Source organism: Mytilus galloprovincialis, chromosome 6 (genome assembly GCF_965363235.1).
Source record: "Mytilus galloprovincialis chromosome 6, xbMytGall1.hap1.1, whole genome shotgun sequence".
Lineage (NCBI taxonomy): Eukaryota > Metazoa > Mollusca > Bivalvia > Mytilida > Mytilidae > Mytilus > Mytilus galloprovincialis.
In genome coordinates this window covers 100555366-100579690 of record NC_134843.1, presented here as the reverse complement: position 1 = coordinate 100579690, position 24325 = coordinate 100555366, and the positions used below count along the sequence as shown (strand labels likewise).

The 24325-nt window shown below is 33.4% G+C and overlaps 1 protein-coding gene across 1 annotated transcript; it reads left to right on the top strand.

Annotated features, from left to right (window-relative positions):
* The first annotated feature begins 4787 nt into the window (after positions 1–4787).
* On the top strand, positions 4788–24204 carry LOC143080955 (protein-glutamine gamma-glutamyltransferase K-like). Its single transcript, XM_076257154.1, has 15 exons — positions 4788–4924; positions 7686–7792; positions 8949–9134; positions 10376–10645; positions 11316–11434; positions 12476–12583; positions 12811–12988; positions 15206–15341; positions 15704–15807; positions 16241–16356; positions 18473–18602; positions 20800–21087; positions 21970–22130; positions 23238–23374; positions 23910–24204. Exons 1-15 carry the CDS (start codon positions 4845–4847, stop codon positions 24067–24069), a joined length of 2280 nt encoding a protein of 759 aa, XP_076113269.1. The 5' UTR covers positions 4788–4844; the 3' UTR covers positions 24070–24204.
* The last annotated feature ends 121 nt before the right edge of the window (positions 24205–24325 follow it).

Genomic DNA, 24325 nt, shown 5'->3' with positions numbered 1-24325 from the left:
GGCGTTTTTCAATAAAAACGTATTTTCTTGTCCTAGCCACTTTAAAAAAAATGCGTTTGATCTTTGCAAGTAATTTTTTGTGCAGTCAGTACATTGAATTAGATTTAACATTTTTAAGCAAAGAAACAGTTTATTTTTTAGAGGGATTGATAAGATATTGACTCCTGAATGGTCCAAAACAACCAAAATGGCATGTCCCTAGACCGCCTGTCCAACATTCATACTCTAAAATATCGTAAAAAAATGAAGAAATTAATGGTGTTTATACTTTACATAAGTTCTTTAATAATTCAAAAGTATGTTCAGAGCCAACATATTCTAATAAACAGCTTTTAATCTAGGTTTTTTTTAATTTAAGAAGGTGTGTCCCTCACAAATTGTCCAGTACGAAACGAAGTCATTAAAATTTGCCAATAAACAGGTTTATAAAATCAATTTAATTTTTGTTTGCAAGAGATATAAACATTAGGGTCTTACAAAAGAAGTGATGCTTTTATAACGGCAATTAAATTGTTGGTAAGAATAATTGAGCACATCAAATGGACCAGAGTGATACCGTATTTTTGATAATGTCCCCTACGAAACGGGTCAAATCTCCTTCAGTATCTGGTTTTAGAATTATGAAAAAAATATCAGTGTACAGCTTGATAAATGCTTTGATGAATACAATCAGTCCTGTTACTATTACAATATAGGGATTGAGGGGAAAAAATAAAGCATGCGAATACGTCCCTTACGAAACGGTCCCCTACGAAACAAGTATGGGAGAAAAACGTTTCGTAGTGGACACTACCACTACCATGGAGTCTTTTTTTAATCTTTTTTCAATTATATTCGTGCAAAACAAATAACAAAGGTTAGTTTCATGTAATTTTTATTGTGTTTTTATTAACATATAATAGGGTTGATGTCCACTACGAAACTTTTTGTCCACTACGAAACGGTTTTGTCCACTACGAAACGCATCAAAATGTCCACTACGTAACATGAGTTGAACCTTCGTATGTGAAGTGCTGTCTAATCTTTATCGATAAAAATGATTTTTTAATTCAGATTTTTTTTTTTTCTAGTATTTAAAGTAAACAAACTGGAATGTCAATAGGAGACATTTAAAATTGCAAAAAATATGTGTGTTTAGAAGAAGTTTCGTTTTTTGTCCCCTACGAAACAGTACACAAATTATGAAAATAATATCATTTTAAAGAATATTTAAGATTGCACTTTTTGTTTACAAACAGGTCTATTATAGAGGTATTCAAAATAACTCTTGAAATTAAATTTTAGACAAGTTGATTTTCCATTTTTTTTAGGTCGGAAATGTACGCTTTTATTGAAAAACGCCCATATACTCAACTGAATAAAATATTACAAATCTATCATTACAAACAGTACCCTGTAATTAAATGGTTGTCGTTTGTTTATGTGTTACATATTTGTTTTTCTTCATTTATTCTACATAAATTAGGCCGTCAGTTTTTTCGTTTGAATTGTTTAACACTGTCATTTAGGGGCCTACTATAGCTGACTATGTGGTGTGGGCTTTGGTTATTGTTGAAGGTCGTACGGTGACCTTAAGTTAATTTCTGTGTCATTTTGGACTATTGTGGACAGTTGTCTCATTGGCAATCATACCACATCTTCTTTTTTATATTTACGATATATGTCTTAGTGTAAGTCTTTCTTTTCAAAATCTTTAAATCATCTAACGCCTGAAAACTAAATACAATTTATATCATGATTCTATCAAAACCTCTATTGAAAAGACTAATGTATAGGTTAAGGATTTGTTTAGTAAATCTTACTAAGTACAAACCTCTATTGCCAAGACTAATGTATAGTTAAGGATTTGATTAGTAAATCTTACTACTTCATCTTTTATATAAGCTTTGGATTTCAAATATTTTGGCAACGAGCATCACTGAAGAGACATGTATTGTCGAAATGCGCATCTGGTGCAAGAAAATTGGTACCGTTAATCTTATTACTAAGTACAAACCTCTATTGCCAAGGCTAATGTATAGTTAAGGATTTGATTAGTAAATCTTACTAAGTACAAACCTCTATTGCCAAGACTAATGTATAGTTAAGGATTTGATTAGTAAATCTTACTAAGTACAAACCTCTATTGCCAAGACTAATGTATAGTTAAGGATTTGATTAGTAAATCTTACTAAGTACAAACCTCTATTGCCAAGACTAATGTATAGTTAAGGATTTGTTTAGTAAATCTTACTAAGTACAAACATCTATTGCCAAGACTAATGTATAGTTAAGGATTTGTTTAGTAAATCTTACTAAGTATAAACCTCTATTGCCAAGACTAAATGTATAGTTAAGGATTTGTTTAGTAGATCTTACTAAGTACAAACCCTTGGTTTAGCTACAGGGGCGGATCTAGTCAATTGTAATCGGCGATTCCGAACATATTTCCCCATTCAAAATCATTGATCGTCTAAAAAAATTCCAACCCCTTGAATCATTAGAATCCCCCTGACGACAGGATTAATCAGATTACCACGAAGCCTATAACATTGGTGACCTTCTGCTATTGTCTGCTCTGTGGTCGGGTTGTTGTCTCTTTGACACATTCCCTATTTCCATTCTCAATTTATAAAGACAAATAGTACTTATATAAGTGAACTTAAAGTTTCTAACAGTTAGTTCAAAGTCATTTTTTTCTCAATGTTGAAGGCGACATTACGTTGCTTACATCTACGTCGTTTTGTCCTTGTGGATAATTATCTTATAAACCAATCATACCATTTCTCCTTACATTTAGTCAAAAAAGCACGTCCTTCTGCAATGCTAAAATATAAGTTTTTTATAATAAGTTTTATAACAAAATCAATATTCAAAGTTCTTACTATATATACGTTGTAAGATTTCCACGGATCGTAGATATATTATATATATAAATATGGTTGCGTTACTTTTTTCAAGACTTTCCCAATGTTACTAGCTGATTCAGTGTATACATGATGTTTACGAAGTCTTACTTAAATATTAATCCAGTTACTGTTCGTGCTGCCTCGAGATTTTTAGTTCGCATTTGTAGACAGCTGTTTCCTCTACAAATGAATAGTTGTATTCTTTATATATGTAACGGCAGGTTGAGCACTTCTAAACGTGTGAAATGACGCTTTAAACTGTGTGTGTCTATTACAACACAGAAACTAGCGTGCTGTGCATTGTGGTCGTTGGTTGCCGTCTTCCATGTTTGTTTTGTTCGTTTGCGTAGCAAAGAAAAAAAAATTAAAAAAATTAAAAATCGAACTTCGAGGAAAGTACCTTTAGCAGATGGAAAAATCAAAAGCCTAAACATCAAACGAATGGATACCAATTGTCATATTCCTGACTTGTTGCAGGTATTTTCTTATTAGAAAATGGTGGAGTAAACCTAGTTTTATAGCTAGCCTAACCTCTCACTTGTTTGACAATCGAATAAAATTCCATTACATTGACAACGAAATTATTTCTTTTTGTTTTTTCTTAAATGTTTCAAATTTTATCATACCGGCCGGTATTGGTTTGCTACTCATTGAAGACCGTAAGTTACAACAACCTTTAATTGTTCACACTTTATTTGTCCTTTGGTCTTCTATTGATATTCCTCTCATTAGTAAACATAACACATCTACACATTTAGAAATAGATATGCTTAAACCTAGTTCGTACCTCCATTCCAAATAGAACTTGACAAATCAAAAATTATTCCTAACTTTAATTAAAAAAAATCAATTTCCATTAAAAGCGTGTATTTCATTTCTGAGACAATCTCATTAATATTATTCCAGGTTTCTTTCGATACAACATTTACAAAAAAAAACTTCATCGTTTAAAGAAATGTATATAAGTATAACAAACAAACACACAAATTTTTAACTGACAATAGACAAAGCCTGATATCCATATTCATACCATACTACATAACACATTTAAGGAGGCTCGCAGGTATAAGATTTTTAGAAAAAAAAATAAACTTTTATTTTAAATTACAAATTTAATTTATTACCTTTTGAAGTTGTTACTTTATCATATGGTACAAAAAGCATTCCAAAAAAAACAATTCGTGTTGACACCAGGTGACTTTTAAAATGTCGATATCATTGAAGCTCTAAATTATCTCCCTTTGGTGCAAAAATGCCATTTTTTTGCATTAAAATTGAAATATCTTTTTTAACTCATCGGTGACCTATATTTTTTATTGTTGTTTTCGAATGAGCTGTTCATAAACTAAATAATTGTAAAATTTAAGCGATTTCTGTAATTTAGTTCTTTTTTTATTTCGATATTACCGCTATTTCTCCTATTAGTTCAACAGAAAAAAAGGACATTGACAAAAATGTATGCTTCTTTCGAAGGCAGATTGTGAGCGTAAATGAACGGTGACCCCATTTTTTTATTTCATTTTTCTATTAAGGATAAGATTAAGTTCATTTATAGAAAAATATAGCGAAATCCTATATTAAATAAAAAAAATCCATTTAGACCCGCGAGCCCCCTTAACGCTCAAAAAGGTATAAATAAAACCAAAAGTTCAAAAACCATCAATAATTTATTATTGATAAATAAATGAATGAATAGATTCACATTACACTAATTTTCAAAAATATTCACCTTTATATTTTACTTTAAATTTTAATCAATGGTTTATATTTCTAGTGCATAATTTCAACCACAAAGTCAAAGAGTTAAAAAAAATACGGTTTTCTTTTTTTTTACAGGCGACTATTCATTCACAAAATAATTTCCCCTTGATCGCCTCCCGTATTTTTAAATGTTTACAGAAATCTAAACGGTAGTACTTTCCTGGTTGCAGTCATCAAGACTTCCAAAAGGTTACAATGCCACGAAGACGATCCACCACGGAGGGTAACGCGTCCACAACACCAAAGAAACGACGCTACAATTTACGAGATACAGCGTAAGTCATTTAAAAAATGTTTTATTTACTACATATATATCTTCTGTCAATTATTATTGTGTATTTACATACCGGCATAACGCCAGCCATGTGCGTCGTCCACCTGGCCAGATATTTAACCTATATCCATCAGACCGTGAAGGCCGGTAACCATTTGGGTAAATGTAGATCTCCAATAGCAATTCTTTTTAATTCAAGTGAAACTATTCATTGTTTTCTTTTATCATAAAACTTAAAGAAGATGATTTATTTTCCTTTGTGCACATCGCGCGACAGCTGGATAATTTGGAAACGATGAGAGTAGAAATGTGCAGGGAATATTTCCTACATGGTTGATTGATTTTGGTATTTGTTATTAAAAATACCCTCATGCCATTACTCCATCAATAAATAATAAATAAGCCTTTAAATAAAAGTAGGATGTTTAACATTTGAAATTTATTCCTCGAGATCAATTATAGGGACATAATTATACTCAATTATCATCAATTCATCTATATTAACTTGTACTACAGTGTAAAATGATAATTATGTTAATTGATCCGTCTATGTATTAACTATTTTTTTTATGGTTTGTCCGTTTCCAATTTTCACAGTGGTCTTTAATTCTCATATGCAATGGAGATGAAATGTTTGCCACTGGGCATTTGAGCAAGCAATATTTATTCGATATATCTATTATTCAAGATAAAAAGGTATGAATTTGATAGCCTTAATAACTTAAAATGACACATAGATATATAGCACTAGGAAAAGTCATAGTAACAGAATGATTTACAAGTTAACTATAAATTTAAATTTTAAAGAATAAATTAATTAAATTGTCATCATAATATTTAGATATTTGACAAGATCGTAATAAGTAAATATATAGATTAGATTTACACTGTAGCCTCCGACCTTATGAGGGCCAACAGAAGTTATTAAAACTTTTAATTTCCCAGTGGGCGTTCTTAATGATCGTCTGTAATGGCAAAGTGGGTTGTTACGAACAGTTCTAATGTTAGCTGAATATTAATGTTGACTGTATACTAAATTAACAATCGGCAATCCTCGGGTGCCTCCGCTTGTACGGAATCGGCCGAATTGTGACGATTGCTAAATTAGTGCTTAATCAGTATGCAAAACCAATGATAGGCATATACTAGTTATAAATAATTATATTATAATTTATGTCTCGGGATTAAAAATCACCAAGGAGTGAATTCTACCATTATATTTTAACCAAAGATGCATGATTTAACAGACTCAAACATTTCCTGTTTTAAATTTTTTACCAGGATCTTCATGTTAAATTTTAATCCCAAACTTCATAACAATAAAAGACGCTTCACTATTATCTCACATTGATTTAAATGAATTCGGTCTTTAAGGTTTATGTAAATATTACATCAGTCTCCTCATAAGTAGACAGAAAAGTAATAGGGCATTTTGCTAAAATTCGTATTAGTAACAGTGTTCTTAGAATTGAACAAGGGCGTCACACTAAAACCCCTGTAGAAGAAAGAATTTGTCCTTTGTGCTTCTTAGAAGTTGAAGATGAATTTCATTTCACTTTAAAATGTACAAAACTAAATATAATTAGAGACCAACTGTTTTCCAAAATTAGTGAAATAGTTCCCTCTTTTTTAAATATGACTAATGAAGCAAGATTTAAATTTTTATATACGTGTGTTGAGACTGATATAATTAGAATTATTGTTAAATTTATAAGCGACATGTACATTTCTAGAAATGCTTTATTAAGCACTAAATAACTTTGTGGTACCACCTCCTCATATAATGTTTATGAAATTGCTATGATATATATATTTTTGTATTTTTGTGTATAACAAATTTGTATTGTCTTGGTATCAATCCTGTAATTTTGGATTTTAAACCAATAAAAATTACTTACTTACTTACTTACATAAGTTATATAACTTTTAAGCTCCTTATGTTACACTTTATATTGATAATTTTACCATCTACTTGTAGTCCCCCTTAAATATCAACGTACCAGTCTGTTCTAACTATCATATCATTACTAGTATTGACTACATGTGTGTTACATTGTTAACGATTGTTAACAATGACAAGATGAAAACTTGAAATTTAACATTTTAAATAAAGTTGTTACTTGTCTTAGCTCTGAAAATGATATAAACATATATCTGACTTATTAAAAATAAAAGTATAAAAAATAATATTCACATTTGAAATAAACATATAAACTTATTAACGAGATATTTGGCACTTAACTCTTCGGCCACTACAAGACAACAGAAGACTTGTTACCCGATTTAAAGAGAGGATTAATTTGGAACTTTTTCGGATTTTCGGTTTTATAGTAGAACATTTTGAATAACTTTATGACCGAACTTTCTTCTCTATTAATATTACCATTGTTTCCTCTTCCCGCGGCCCTTTCCCTAATAGTAATCTCTTCTTTTTTTTCTCGCTCTGATTAACCCTGACAGAAAACAAATTTAGCCTTGTAATGTTATCGTAACTGGAAGACATAATTTCTGCTAACGCTTCATAATAAAAAATACTTGTTATTCGAGCATGATAATTTATTCATTGGTCTGAATGTACGCTTCACGGTCTTCACGGTCTTTCAATTTGGGTTTTAAAACATTTCTTTCATAAAAAATAAAATATTGACAATGTAATTTATAAGTGTACATTGTATTTTCATGATTTTATTAGAGGTGAAATTAGGGGTATTTGTTGAATTAGATTGGTCTATATAAAAGACGTGCTTTTTTCTGTGTTTCAGAGCAAGACGTCGTCGTAACCTAGCAGAAAATCCAGAAGGCAGAACTAATACAATAACAGACGAAGAGTTCAGAAATAAACTCTCTAATCTTAAAGAGAAAAAGGAACGTAAGTGCTTTAAAGTGTAAAGGACGTTAAACATACGAGGAGTTCAGAAATAAACTCCCTTATCTTAAAGAGAACAAGGAACTGACGTAAGTCTAAAATAATATATAACATACATGGAGTTCGCAAATAAGGCTTGAACCCCCCCCCCCCTTTTTTTTTTTTAGGTGCCTGTTGAAGCCCGACTCCGGTTGCGGAATTTTCTCACTGCGCTGAAGACCCACTAATGGACATGGGCTATTTTGACGAGGAATAATAAACTCCCCAAGTTCGAAAGAAATGTTTTGTAATATTGTGCAAAACGGTAACAGACGACGAATTCCTAAATTATAAACTCCCAAGTTTGAAAATTTGCTGTTCAGCGGCATAGGCGGATACAAAGGGGACCACCTTTTTGTGGGAAAATTTAGTTAATTATATAGGGAATCACTGAAGCATGAGCGGAGCGACCTCTTAGGGCAGTCACTGTGCCTCCTCTCCCACCCCCTAAAAAATCTTATTAACATTGCTGCATCCGTAACTGTGACTTAGATTCTTAGGTATCGTCAATGTCAGTGTGTTATGGTCATAGCGTTATACACATGCATGTGAACAAATTAGTATGGCGTTCATTATCACTGGACTAGTATATATTTGTTTAGGGGCCAGCTGAAGGACGCCTCCGGGTGCGGGAATTTCTCGCTACATTGAAGACCTGTTGGTGACCCTCTGCTGTTGTTTTTTATTTGGTCGGGTTGTTGTCTCTTTGACACATTCCCCATTTCCATTCTCAATTTTATTGACCTCTTACAATACTTGCATTTCATAAGAGGAGGAGGAGCATGCATGAAAGGGGAGCAATATGGGAGAAGGTGTCGGAATCGTACGAGAAAACCGAGCCTTTTCGAGTTACCCGCCTATTTCAAAGCGACTACAAATACAGTTATGTTTCCCAAAAACCCACGTTTATAACTTTTATCTTTCAATTTATTGCTTTTGCTTAAATGTTAAAAGTGTAACCGTCAATTTCCATAGACAATTCGAACGTTTACTGTTATAGTTGTCATTTAAGAGTTCAAAACATATTACGTGTATTATCCATCACTAGGACTTAACACATATATTGCTATCCCTCATTGAAGCTTTTAAAAGAATAATAACTTACATTTTCAAATTGCAGCTGGTAAAGCACTCTCCGTTTCCAAAGTAGACACCCTGACGTATGAGAACAGAAAGGCACATAATACCTACGATTACGACCAAGAAGATGTCATCTTACGCCGTGGTCAGGAATTTAAAGTGGACGTAGAGTTTGACCGTGACATCGATGTTGAATATGACAACGTTACTCTTCAGTTTGTGTTTGGTAAGATTATACCGTTGATAAATTAACAAAAACACTTTTTATTTCCCAAGAATATTTTTAAAGATCAACAGATAAAATAATTTGCATACATATATATATGATAGAAATAAATAAAATAGCTTTTAAAAATCTTTAAACAAAAAAAAACAAATATATATCGATACATGCATGTCGATTCTTTATATGTAAAATGGATCGACAGGAAATTTTGCCGACTGCTAGATAAAGAAGGTGTGTTGAGTAGGTACTATGCTTCACTGACTGACAAATCGAAGTGTTCTTCGTGGATAGAAAGCAACATGTCCCCCCAAGCAGATTTAAAATCTGTAATGACAGTTCTGACCAGACAATCATGACAATGCCGTGCCTGAAATTTACACAGTGTCATATAATGTAGAAATCTTTGTAATGCTGAGTTCACACGTAATTCGAATTCGATTCGCATTAACTAATTCGATTTAGTTTAATTCGCATTCGAAACGTTTTACGTCTTTAATTAGCGTCAATTCTTATTCGAATTGCAATGCGCGTCAAATTCACTTTACTGTCCAAACGGTGTTAACTTTTAATTCGTATTCGCAAAAGCGTATTTCTAAAGCGAATTGGATAATTCGAGTAAGCCAATTCGAATCAATTCGAATTAAAAAAAAAAAGAAAAAAGAGTGTATGAACGCGATTAGCGAATTCGATTCGCGTTCGATTCGAATTCAATTCGAATTAAATGTCAGTGTGAACGAGGCATTAATTTATATATAATTTCATTTATAGTGCAACCTGATATAACATTTTTACATAAATTAATACATAGTCAATCAGCCAGCCTTCAAAGGCTTACGAAGCACTGTCAATTAATATCTATAATTTGCGCTAATATTGAAAATATGAAATAAATACTTCAAGAACATTTTAAAACAAGATTATTTAAATATCACAATGAGAAAGTAACTGAGTTCTGATTTTTGAAATATTGAATATATAGTATGACAATACAGTCTGTAGTTAGCAATTTAATGAGTATTTCGTCATCAGAAAGAACGGAAAGGTCTATTACGTTGCTGAAAGTCAGCGAAGGCATTGTTTCCTTTACACAAATATAAATACATTAAACTAAACAATGTTTTTCGTTTTTCTATAATTATTGTATCTTACAATAAACTCATATTAATTAATATCATTAATATAATACATGCTAAAGGCGCTATACTGTTGTTCTTAAAAGTTACCAGTGTTTTTGTTTATAGGATCCCGACCCAAGGAGAGTAAAGGTTCAATCATACGTATACCTCTCAACCTTAACAGTACCGTAATATCTACTGATATCGGTAAATGTTGGAAGATCGTTACAGAAAAACAGGAATCCAAAGCGGTACGATGTGTAATCACCACGCCACCAGACGCCTGTATTGGGGATTACGAATTATTCGTTGAAACCAAACTAAAAGATGGCAAGGAAAGTTCCAGACATAAATTTGATGGAAGGATTATAATCCTCTTCAACCCATGGTGTAAAGGTATGTCATAAAGAACCAATCAAAAACATTGTTACTTGATCATTTAGATCAGTTACTTAAATCTCTCTTTCGACATGTTATGTATAATTACTAGTAATTTTTTTTAAACCTGCGTGAAAAGCTCTCGATGTGTTAAAGACCCTCTGGTGGCCCTGCTCTTTGGTGGGGTTGTCATGGTTGTTGTCTCTTTGAATCATTCCTTCAATTCTCAATTTTATATAATTTTTTAATAGCTGCTAATTTATAAAAGAGAATTTGGAGCTTGACTTATCATATAGATACCTGTCTTCAGCTACAGACTGTAAGTTGCCTTGTTTATTTGTGTGGTTGGGTTAGGGTCTCGTTAACTTATACCTCCCATCTCTGTTTATTCATATATTAAACCTGCTTACACTTTTACCATTCACTAAAAAATAAAAATTAGAGGATATGCTTTGATAGCCAATGAGACAACTCTCCACGAGAGAACAAATTGCATTGAAATAAATAGTTATCGCAATCGATAAATTGCTATCCTGCACATACTTGGCGTATAAGTAGTGTTTTTAATGGTTTCTTCAGACTTTACAAATCTGTATTTTAGATGATTCTGTTTACATGGACTTGAGGTATTAGTATATACATTATATAGCTATAGGTCAGTTTCGGATCATGAATTTGTATATTTTAGATGATTCTGTATACATGGATGACCCTTCATTCAGGGAGGAGTATGTAATGAATGACTCCGGGAGGATATGGGTCGGTAGTAAGTGGAGGAACTATGGCAGAGCGTGGAACTTTGGACAGGTTTGTATGAATGACTCAGGGAGGATATGGGTCGGTAGTAAGTGGAGGAACTATGGCAGAGCGTGGAACTTTGGACAGGTTTGTATGAATGACTCAGGGAGGATATGGGTCGGTAGTAAGTGGAGGAACTATGGCAGAGCGTGGAACTTTGGACAGGTTTGTATGAATGACTCAGGGAGGATATGGGTCGGTAGTAAGTGGAGGAACTATGGCAGAGCGTGGAACTTTGGACAGGTTTGTATGAATGACTCAGGGAGGATATGGGTCGGTAGTAAGTGGAGGAACTATGGCAGAGCGTGGAACTTTGGACAGGTTTGTATGAATGACTCAGGGAGGATATGGGTCGGTAGTAAGTGGAGGAACTATGGCAGAGCGTGGAACTTTGGACAGGTTTTTATGAATGACACAGGGAGGATATGGGTCGGTAGTAAGTGGAGGAACTATGGCAGAGCGTGGAACTTTGGACAGATTTGTTACTAACAGCATTTAAAAAAAAAAGAAAATCACAAAAAACCTGATCCCCAAGGAAAATTAATACGGTAATTCCCTAATCAAACGGCCAACTCAAAAGCTCAAACCCACCAAACGAATGGATAGCAACTGTCAAACTACTTACTTGGTACAGGCATTTTCTTAGGTAAATGATGGTGGATTGAACCTGGTTTTATAGCTAGCTAAACCTCTCACTTGTATGACAGTCGCATAAAAACCATTTTTATCAAAATCAATTTAATTTTCTGACTGCTCAATTTTTCCTTTTCTACATGATCGATGTTCGTATTCAGCAACTGATATTCAATAACAAAATGAAATACTGATATTCAACAGATAATAACGATAGATTGTGGAATGATATATAGGCAATACACAACATTTGATAAAGTAAGAGTTTGAACCAGTTTATTTATACGTAAAAGGAAATTCCGTTAAATTTTTCAAGGACTGTTTTAACATTTTTGTTATATTTTTGTAGGCCTTGTAAAACAGTTTGGTAGATTTCCTTTTTTCGATTTTTTTAATATTTTTTCATATATTTTATAGTTTGATGAGCCTGCTTTAGATGCTGTGTTTTATCTTCTCGACAAAGCTGAATTATCGGACGAAGCGAGAAATAGCCCTGTATCTATCATTCGAACAATATCGTCATTTGTGAGTACCATTTACCTTTTGTTTAGTTATTCAGTACAGACTACGTTATAAGTTGTCGTTTACTAGTATTGACAGGTATACGTTTTGAAATAGGATATGCTCAAAAACTTGCGCAATGAATTGCACTGTTGTTGACTTTCATAGATGGTTTGTATATCCAACATTGTGTCATATATAATTTTCTATTGTTCCACTTCATATCTTATTTCTAAAATATGTAATTAAAGGTAAACAGTTTAGATAACGATGGTATGTTGGAAGGAAGATGGACTGCAGACTACCCTGAAGATTGTACAAAGCCAACAGCATGGACCGGAAGTGTCGCCATTATAAAACAGTACATGGAAACCAAGGAACCAGTACAATTTGGACAATGTTGGGTCTTTTCGGGTCTAACTACCACATGTGAGTACATACATACTAATTTATTCGGAATATTTTTCATATTTTTGAAATAAAAGGAAGCACAAAGTGTAACATCATTAAACCAGAAGTCAAAGAAACGTAGAACAGTGCACAAAACACCATACAGAACTTCCTAACATGGTATAATTCATATGCAATGGTTATCTCTCAACATACATTTGTCTGCTTAATAAAAGTTCCTCTGGAAACTTTCTTATACCATAATTTCTTTTTCTGTAGAAAAACATATTATATACCTTTTATTCCTTTAGTAACAAGTACTGAAATATTAGTAATTGGATTCAAACAATGATTCTTCCTCGATCAATCCTTAAGAAATGTGAGGGGTTGAACTTGAACTAGATTTTAAATTCAACAACTCTGTTACTTGCATAATTCCCTTTTTAGGGAAGGTTGAGGTCAAATTTATATTATTGAACGAACAAGTCCGTGTAACATCGTAAATAAATGCAACAGAAGTATACCGTTGTTTGAAATTCATGAATCGATTGAGAAATTATAAACAAATCCGGGTTACAAACTAAAACTGAGGGAAACGCATCAAGAGGAGAACTACGACACAACAGAAACACAACATTAAACTGTAACACACACAGAAACGAACTAGTATATAACAATTGCATTTTCTTGACTTGGTACAGGACATTTTAAGAAAGAAAATGGTGGATTGAACCTGGTTTTGTGGTATGCCAAACCTCCCGCTTTTATGGCAATGTTAAATATAACATTTAAATGACATGATTTAATGACAGAACTACAATACAAATAAATGGGAGAACATATAGGACGGCGAAACACGCGAATAATAACTAACAAAAGGCACGTGGTTTAAAATCTAATACGCCAGACGTGCGCCTCGTCCACACAAGACCACACCAATGACACTCATATGAAAAAGGGTTGAAAGCCAAAAACAAGTACAAAGTTGATTAGCACTGAGGACCAAACGTTGTGACCAATACGGCTAGGGTTTTCTGCCTGGGATAAGCACATCCTTATTATTAAAAATAATTCATACTTTAGCAAACAGTCGGTGCCTCCTGTAACACTGACAGATGTCAGGTGCCTTTTGTAACACTGACAGAAATAAATGCATTTATTAGAAAAATCCATGACATTCCTTCCTCTTAAAATCTCAAATCTTGTAGAACAAGAAATACATAGTTTTATGGTATTTGTCAACAGTGTTGTATAACTTTAATTAAGTGTGATGAACTTTTGGCTGCTATTATCCCTCATTTACCATACCGTTACACTTATTTAGATACCAGGCAACCGAAACCACCATAATTGTACAGATTGCAACAGAAACCATTATTAGATCCACAAAGAAAATCACCCAAATATGATCGCTTTGGTCGTCTCCCAACATGTAGTAAAACTTTTGTCTATGTGGAGTGTCAGTTAAACTGTGAGGGTTGTATGATTTGCAACCACCTCACGTTCGGTTAGAATGTAGATGTTGAATCCGATTGATACTCAGAAATATCTTTCACTGATTTTGGTTAGCCAACGTTATATGACATATTTTCCGTTGTAGTATATAGAGCTATTGGTATCCCTACACGATATGTGACGAGTTTTCAGTTGGCCCACAATATATTGTATATTTTCCATTGTAGAATGTAGAGCTATAGGTATTCCTACACGATATGTGACGAGTTTTCAGTTGGCCCACAATATATTGTATATTTTCCATTGTAGAATGTAGAGCTATAGGTATTCCTACACGATATGTGACGAGTTTTCAGTTGGCCCACAATATATTGTAAATTTTCCATTGTAGAATGTAGAGCTATAGGTATTCCTACACGATATGTGACGAGTTTTCAGTTGGCCCACAATATATTGTATATTTTCCATTGTAGAATGTAGAGCTATAGGTATTCCTACACGATATGTGACGAGTTTTCAGTTGGCCCACAATATATTGTAAATTTTCCATTGTAGTATGTAGAGCTATAGGTATTCCTACACGATATGTGACGAGTTTTCAGTTGGCCCACAATATATTGTATATTTTCCATTGTAGAATGTAGAGCTATAGGTATTCCTACACGATATGTGACGAGTTTTCAGTTGGCCCACAATATATTGTATATTTTCCATTGTAGAATGTAGAGCTATAGGTATTCCTACACGATATGTGACGAGTTTTCAGTTGGCCCACAATATATGGCATATTTTACATTGTAGTATGTAGAGCTATAGGTATTCCTACCCGATCTGTGACGAATTTCCAGTCGGCCCACGATACTGACTGTAGTATGACGATTGATAGACATTACGACGCTGAGGGAGAACCTTTGGAATACTTAGACGATTCGGTTTGGTAAGTTTTCCTTTTACAACCATTAGATCAAACATTACAAAAGATGTGGGATGAGTACCATTGAGACATCTCTCCATCCTAGTAAAAACGTTTTACGTTAACTATGGGTCAAAGAATGGCCGTCAACATGCACGGCTTTGACTCACATAGAGCAGCAAGCTATAACGGGCCCTAACGGGCCCAAAAAGACTAGTGGAGAACAATTCAAACAGGAGTTCAAATTTTTCATTTTCCTTTAGTTTTTTACTGCTGGTAATATGAACCCTTAGTGATTTATTAAGCTACACCTTCTTGTATTTTTATTATTCTATGTTTAAATGTTGATGGTTGTAGATAATTACCACCTCATTGATGTATTGTAGGAATTTCCATGTTTGGAATGATTCTTGGTTTAAACGATATGATCTCCCAGATGGTTATGATGGATGGCAAGCTCATGATGGAACTCCTCAAGAAACCAGTGAAGGTAAGAAGGCTGTGTATTATCAGTTTCTCTTGGTCATCATGTATCATAAAAAAAAAAGTGAAAGTATACAAGCTATGTATTATCGGTTTCTCCTGGTCATGCTGGTCATCATATATCCTCAAAGAAACCAGTGAAAGTATGCAAGCTTTGTTATGTCAGTTTTGTTTGGTTTTCAAATGTATACAGATGCACATAAGGGCAGATATTATAAATTTAAAAAGAATGTTTGTCGTAAATACAATTCTTATTATATTCATTATTATAGGGATCTGTAAGTTGATTTTTTAATAAGATGTTTTATCACCCATTACAAGCAAATGGTATTGTATGTATCGTATGAATGATTTAATATTTGTCATTTACAATATTAAATGGACGAATTTACGTTTTTTTTTTATGTTTTAAACTCTGATTAATAGTGTGTGGATTTTAGGTGTAATGCGATGTGGACCAGCTCCTTTACGTGCAATAAAAGATGGCCATGTTTACCTTAATTACGATGTTGGTTTTGTGTTCTCAGAAGTCAATGGTGATAGAATAGTTTGGGAGGTAAAATTGGTTATTTTAATACAGCTCATAATTTCAAGATAGAAAAATCTAATTTTAAGAAGGGGATTGCAATGCTCTTACTTTTAAAATCATTCTTACAAAATAAATTTTAATGTTTCCTCAAAGGACAACTTTCCAAAAAGTGAAATCACAACAATACTGAAGTCCGAGGAAAATTCAAAACGGAAAGTTCCTTATCAAATGGCAAAATCAAATGATAATACACATCAAACAAATGAACACAACTGTCATCTTGACTCGGTACAGGCATTTTCAAATGTAGTAAATGGTTGATTGAACCTAGTTTTATAGCTCTAAACCTATCACCTGTATGACAGTCAAATCAAACTCCATTATATTTACATCGATGCGTGAGCAAAACAGACATAATAGGTATAATTTTCAATGTATCGAAGTAGTAAATGGTGTGTAATTTTTACCTGCTTTTTTAAAATTACTTTGTTGGTGTGGCATCTTCCCTGTTTTTGTCAAGTTCTCCTTCAGTATTCAGTAAAGAAAGGACGACGGACATAAAGATGATGATGATAACGATGTTGATATGCGTTTAACCTATGTTAATTTATACCACAAGGGAGTTTTTTTAAACTCATTATAATTTTCAGACTTGTTTAACAATTTGCACATTTTGATAATAGAAAAGAGTGTCTTTCCCCCAAAACAATATTGTTGTATGTTCGCTGGAAAGCACCTGCCCTTGTCTCTTACAGTTATCAAATGTACCAGGATTATAATTTAATACGGCAGACGCGCGTCTCGTCTACATTAGACTCACCAGTGACGCTCAGATCAAATAGTTAGAAATCCAAACAAGTACGAAGTTGAAAAGCATACGGCTAAGGTAATCGATACCTGGGATAAAAAAAAATAGTTTTTCGAATAATTCATACTTTTGCAAACAGTAAATATTCAACGTGCGCATATTATTGATATTTCATCTAAGACTCAAAAATACTAAACCACAATGTGCAAAAAACATTACTAATCCAAGCAATCAATTACAGTTCAAAATAATGTGTGAACTAGAATGTAAGAACCATCAGAATAAGTACAGGGCGATATACTTTATTTAAACGATTGTCGTTTGTTTGTCAGACAAACATTTTACCATTTCTTTTCATTCTGTTGTAAAAAATGAAAGAAAGCAAAAACCAAATTCCTAGGAAATCAAAAAAGGAAAGTCTGTAAGAAAAACATATTAAGACATACCAACGCTACTACATTTTTATATTGTAAAGGCAACAGTACTATACCACAATTAACGTCATCAATCGATTGAGAGAAAACAAATCCGAGTTACAAATAAAGCAGAGGGAAACACATTAACTATAAGAGGAAAACAAAGTAACAACAGGAACACTGACGTGCAACAAAAACGAACACAAACATACATAGAAACGAACTATTTGATTACAACTACCATATTACTGACTTTGTCATTGTGTTGGTACAAGACATTTTAAGAAAAAATGGTGGGTTCAACTTGATTTATGTCTAGCCTAACCTCCTGCTTATATGGCCATATTAAAATTATATACATGACAGAAAAACAACACACATCCACGCAAGATCACGTCAACATTCAACCCCCATGCAGTTAATTCAGAGATTGTCTTCATTTTTATATTATATTTTGTCCTACGTTAAAGTGAATGAAAAATGGGCACTATGTTCAGATCAGTGATTGTCTACATGTGTGTATTGCATGTTGTCTTCCGTTGTGATAAATGAAGAAAATTCAAGGTATTATGTTTAGTTCAGTAATTGTCTACATTGGTACAATATATTCTGTCATACCTAAAGGTAAATAAAGAGATGGGTTCTATGTTAAGTGCAGTGAATGTCTAAATATGTGTATTTTTCGTCCGTTGCGATAAAAAAAGAAGGTACTTTGTTTAGTGCAGTGATTGTCTACATCGGTATGATATATTTTGTCCTACTTTAAGGTTAGTGAATAGAAAGGTACTATGGTTAGTGCAGTGATTGTCTACATCGGTATGATATATTTTGTCCTACTTTAAGGTTAGTGAATAGAAAGGTACTATGGTTAGTGCAGTGATTGTCAACATTGGTCTAATATATTTTGTCCTACCTTAAGGTAAATGAAGATAAAGGAACTATGGAAGTCATGCAGATAGACAGACACTCTGTTGGTTGGAACATAAGTACAAAAGCAGTTGGTAGTGACCTTGTTGAATTGTTAGATGAACAATATAAACACTGGGAATGTAAGTAAAACATCTTTAAGAAAGAGGCGGGAAATATCACAGAAAAATTCAAACTCGTAAGTTGATGATAATTTAAAACGTCAGTACACAAAACGAAACTCTTCCAAAAGACAAACAACCGTATAGAAATCACAACTGAATATTGTTAATTGATTGTTGGATATAATAATCTTTATTTACCAAAGTCATAACAACTGTAAGAATACAACTTACATATAAACTTCACCCATTGATACTCTTTCGTGAATTGATTAAGATATGAAGTCGTTGAAACAACTATATTTAAAACATTTACAGGTAGACAGTTTATTCTCTCTACAACAATCTTTTAAGTCCAAATTGTTAATACACCTGGCTCACCCCAAGACACATACAGTGTTGTCTACAACAATCTTTTAAGTCCAAATTGTTGAAACACCTGGCTCACCTTCAAGACACATACAGTGTTGTCCCCGTAGACGATTATAAGAGAATGCATATCTTTTAAGTCCAAATTGTGTATACACCTGGCTCACCTTCAAGACACATACAGTGTTGTCCCCGTAGACGATTATAACAGAATGCATATCTTTTAAGTCTAAATTGTTGATACACCTGGCTCACCTTCAAGACACATACAGTGTTGTCTACAACAATCTTTTAAGTCTAAATTGTTGATACACCTGGCTCACCTTCAAAAACATACAGTGTTGTCCCCGTAGACGATTATAAGAGAATGCATATCTTTTAAGTCCAAATTATTGATACACCTGGCTCACCTTCAAGACACATACAGTGTTGTCCCCGTAGACGATTATAACAGAATGCATATCTTTTAAGTCTAAATTTTTGATACACCTGGCTCACCTTCAAGACACATACAGTGTTGTCTACAACAATCTTTTAAGTCTAAATTGTTGATACACCTGGCTCACCTTCAAAAACATACAGTGTTGTCCCCGTAGACGATTATAAGAGAATGCATATCTTTTAAGTCCAAATTATTGATCCACCTGGCTCACCTTCAAGACACATACAGTGTTGTCCCCGTAGACGATTATAAGAGAATGCATATCTTTTAAGTCTAAATTTTTGATACACCTGGCTCACCTTCAAAAACATACAGTGTTGTCCCCGTAGACGATTATAAGAGAAAGTCTAAATTGTTGATACACCTGGCTCACCTTCAAAAACATACAGTGTTGTCCCCGTAGACGATTATAAGAGAATGCATATCTTTTAAGTCCAAATTATTGATCCACCTGGCTCACCTTCAAGACACATACAGTGTTGTCCCCGTAGACGATTATAAGAGAATGCATATCTTTTAAGTCTAAATTTTTGATACACCTGGCTCACCTTCAAAAACATACAGTGTTGTCCCCGTAGACGATTATAAGAGAACGCATATATCTTTTAAGTTTAAATTGTTGATACACCTGGCTCACCTTCAAGACACATACAGTGTTGTCCCCGTAGACAATTAAAAGATAATGCATATCTTTTAAGTTTAAATTGTTAATACGCCTGGCTCACCTTCAAGACACATACAGTGTTGTCCCCGTAGACGATTATAATAGAATGCATATCTTTTAAGTCCAAATTGTTAATACGCCTGGCTCACCTTCAAGACACATACAGTGTTGTCCCCGTAGACGATTATACCAGAATGCATAAGAGGCAACACCAATGTGTTATATTTGAAGCTCTTAATTATAATTTGATTGGTTATTGATTCCTGAACTTAGAGTGGTAATATAATAAGAGGGTGGTAAAGATTTTTTTTTCTTGCAACGTGTTTTGCCATTTTTTTTTCAAGTGCAGCCGGGGAAAATGTTCGTTATTCTCCGTGTTACGTGAAATCGGTAAAAAGATCAACGTGCAAGACATTTTTAATTGTTTGTTCATCTTGAAATGGCAATTTTATTTCCCGTTCTTCTGTGCAGATACCACCTTTACGCCCTTCTTATAAATTGAATAAGCAAGTGACAAACAAGGGAGTGAATTCACCCAGAAAAGAGCGAGACTAGGTGCTTTGACAGGAAATGCTTTTTTATTTCTAAGGAATTGTTTTACATACCTATAAATGAATCACTAATTATTGTTATACATATCATCATTTAGAGCATGTCCCCGACGAATACTGATATTAAGTTTGGTCAGATTCAGCAATTGTTTTTATGTTATTAATAGATTTTTATATGTGATTGCTTTGAAGATTCGGATGAGGAGAGACGAGTTGTGAAATTCGTTAATAGATTTAGTACACGTCGCCAGGAGAACATTTATAACTTGGACACAAAGAAGGAGATTGATTTCAACATAATACTGCCACACAACGCTATGGTTGGAGAAGACTTTTCTGTATATGCCATGGTGAAGAATGTAGCAGATGAGAAAAGGGACATAATTGTAAAATCAACACTTGTTAATTCTTTCTATACTGGCCTCCCTGGTAAACGTGTGAAGACCATGAAATTTACTGAAACCTTAGACGCAGGAGAAGGTTAGTTACGTAGTATTTGATTAATAAACTAACTTTAACTAATTAGTTGAATGGAATTTACTCCGTGCGAGTCATTGGTGATCTGTAAATGCCAATTTCTTATCTATGGCCATATCAATATAACAGAACTTCGACAAAGTCTTTTCTTCAACAATAACATTGTTAAAATATACTATGTTTTAAGGATTTATATCACTTGCTTTGAAATGTTTGGGTTTGAATCGCAACCGATGCACGACATTTATGAAGTGTTTTTATTGCATTGAATTATGACTAAAAAAAATCAGTCATACTGTTTTTATGTTACCTTTTTAATGGGTCATTAACCAAAGATAAACGTTAGAAAGGCATGAGTTTGCTTTGAATTTTACGTTACAAGATATCTATACAACCTTCCATGTAATCCTAGTAAAACTGTAAACATGGTGCAGAAAATATTAACACTCAATTTTGCAGACAGAATGAGATATTCCCGAAGCAACCTTTAATTGATTACTTTCATTTACAAATATGTTTTCTGATTTTATTTTTTTATGCCCCACCTACGATAGTAGAGGGGCATTATGTTTTCTGGTCTGTACGTCCGTCTGTCCGTCTGTTCGTTTGTCTGTCCGTTCGTTCGTCCGTCCGTCTGTCCCGCTTCAGGTTAAAGTTTTTGGTCAAGGTAGTTTTTGATGAAGTTAAAGTCCAATCGACTTCAAACTTAGTACACATGTCCCCTATGATATGATCTTTCTAATTTTAATGCCAAATTAGAGTTTTTACCCCAATTTCACGGTCCACTGAACATGGAAAATGATAGTGCGAGTGGGGCATTCGTGTACTGAGGACACATTCTTGTTAGTTTCAAGTTCGTAACATGTCATACATTTTACCTTTTAGAGAAGAAGATAGTTTTACCTGTTACGTATAAAGAATATGGACCAACCATGAATCCAGAAGCTCGCTTCCAAATCTTCATAACTGGAAAGAATGTAGCTACAGGCAGAATGCATGCCATCGAAGAATCATTCGTACTCAATAAACCTGAAATTATAATCGAGGTAGGCATAGAACTTTCGAAAAAATGTTGATAATGTTTATGTCCTGAAACCATTCTAAAACATATAGATTTTCAATATGACAATTTCTGGATTTCAACTATAACGAAATTTTCAACGACTCCCTGAAATCTACGTCTTAGTGCCATAAAGGTACCTCCAATTATTTTATTCAACGAATTCTTGCGTTGACTTTGCATTTATTCATTCGTCATTTTCCATATTTTACTTGGTGAATAGTTAAGCAGAAGAGAGGAAAAAGATACCAGCGATACATTCAAACTTTACGAAAATCAAATAACAACGCCATGGCTAAAATAAAAATGTCAAACAAACAACAGTACACAAAACACAACATAAAGTCTATAGACTGAGCCACACGAACCCCACCAAAAACTTGATTTAAGGTGCTTCGAAAGGGTAAGCCTATCCTGCTTCATATGTGACACCTGTCGTGTTCATCATGCAAGTTTAAAGCCGATGATATGTCTTATTCTGTAGGCCATGTTGAGGGAGTAGTGGCCGGGAGTGTAGTTTCGACAATTGCAATTGGATCATTTGCGTTTTCATCTGTGAAACAGATATTCCAATAAAGGAAATTCGTGATAGCGTCCGTAAAATTTGCATTGGAATGATTTCTACTTCACCATTTGTAACTCTTGGTTTAATAGTTTAGGAAATTCCTTATGAGTATCAATCCTCTAACAAGATAATAATGATAGGGAATACAATTCCGGGAATATTGTATCAACTGGGAGATATATATTCCGTATGCAATGCTTAAATGTTTCGACATAGAAATGGAAAGTTCTTAATTTGGAAGCTAAAATGTTAATCAAGATATGAGAAAGATTTAAAGACATCTGGTTTATCCTTTATCTTAAGTTCGATGGAATAAATGCGTTCGTCTCAGTTACCAACTTCTAAATTATTATTATTTTCTATATAGCGGAGAGTGAGGTATAAGGATTCCGCCAACTTCGTTTCTGAATTAAACTGTAGGAGAATATCTGATTATTTATTTGAAATAAATAGATTTTAAACATGCAAGAGGTGAAAGATCAGAATGAGTTGTTATTGCTATTATGTAAATGTTTATATGTAAATTAGGTTCCAGAAGAGGTTGAGTATGGTGAAGAGACTGAGGCAACTTTGACATTTACAAACACAACAGGGTTTAAACTGACACAGTGTGCCTTCTATGTTGAAAGTCCTGGCTGCTTAGAGGCAGTTAAATTAGAGCATACGTAAGTTTTGTTATTAGATAAGATATAGCTACAGTTAAGTATTGCATTTAAATAATACACGAATGATAATTATATGCCTAGTACATTTCATAACTAATTATTCATAATAAGGTAAATATATATCTAAAACAAACGAACATATAACCGGACCTCAGGGTCGAAGGTGTATGGTGCGAATGTGTTTTTGGAGCGAACAGATTCGATATCTTTATAAATGTAGACTACGTATATGTCTATATGGTTACATTTATGCAAACGACTTACATTTGACCATCTTCAGTTTGTATCGTTGTTTTGAAATTATTGTGGGTTTCTTTCATTTTTATCAGTGTTTGGAAAACTGGTCACATCAGAACTAAGAAATCAATATGGAAACATTTAAACATTTCTGTCCTTTAAATAGAAGTTCAACATATATCACATTTAAAACAAAATATATCTATTTTAAGAATATTTTAAATCTTATTATCGTTTAGTTATAATTCAATATATAATAACATCAAGTTTAATTACGTTTTTGTGTTTATTTTTACAGTCGAACTTTGTTACCAGGCAAAGATTGGTCAGAGACTGTTAAACTAAAACCAAGGAGAAAATACCGATCGAGACGGGAAGTCGTGGTAGAGTTTACCTCCAACGAGATTGTAGGCATGGAAGGAAACTGCCGGTTTAAGGTGGTAAATTTGATAAAATGAACTAATACGAGGTGTGGTATGACCTGCAATCAAAAGATGATCTCATCATTGTATCATCTCTTCGTGTGGCTGCTATCATTACGTACATTTATATCCATTGGAATTTTCCTCATATAATAAAAATCGAATGTCTAAGTGTATTTTTAATCGCCCGAAAGAAACAAGAGTTACTGTTCTTAGTATATTATTTATCTTCTTTAACCCTCTGTTTAACAGCCAGTATACATTTTTGTACAATGCATATATTTCTTATCAA

Coding starts and splice junctions, on each gene's coding strand:
- LOC143080955 (XM_076257154.1), top strand. CDS start 4,845: ATGCCACGAAGACGATCCACCACGGAGGGTAACGCGTCCACAACACCA. Junction 18,603..20,799: donor ACAATATAAACACTGGGAAT/GTAAGTAAAACA, acceptor ATTGCTTTGAAG/ATTCGGATGAGGAGAGACGA. Junction 21,088..21,969: donor AACCTTAGACGCAGGAGAAG/GTTAGTTACGTA, acceptor TTTACCTTTTAG/AGAAGAAGATAGTTTTACCT.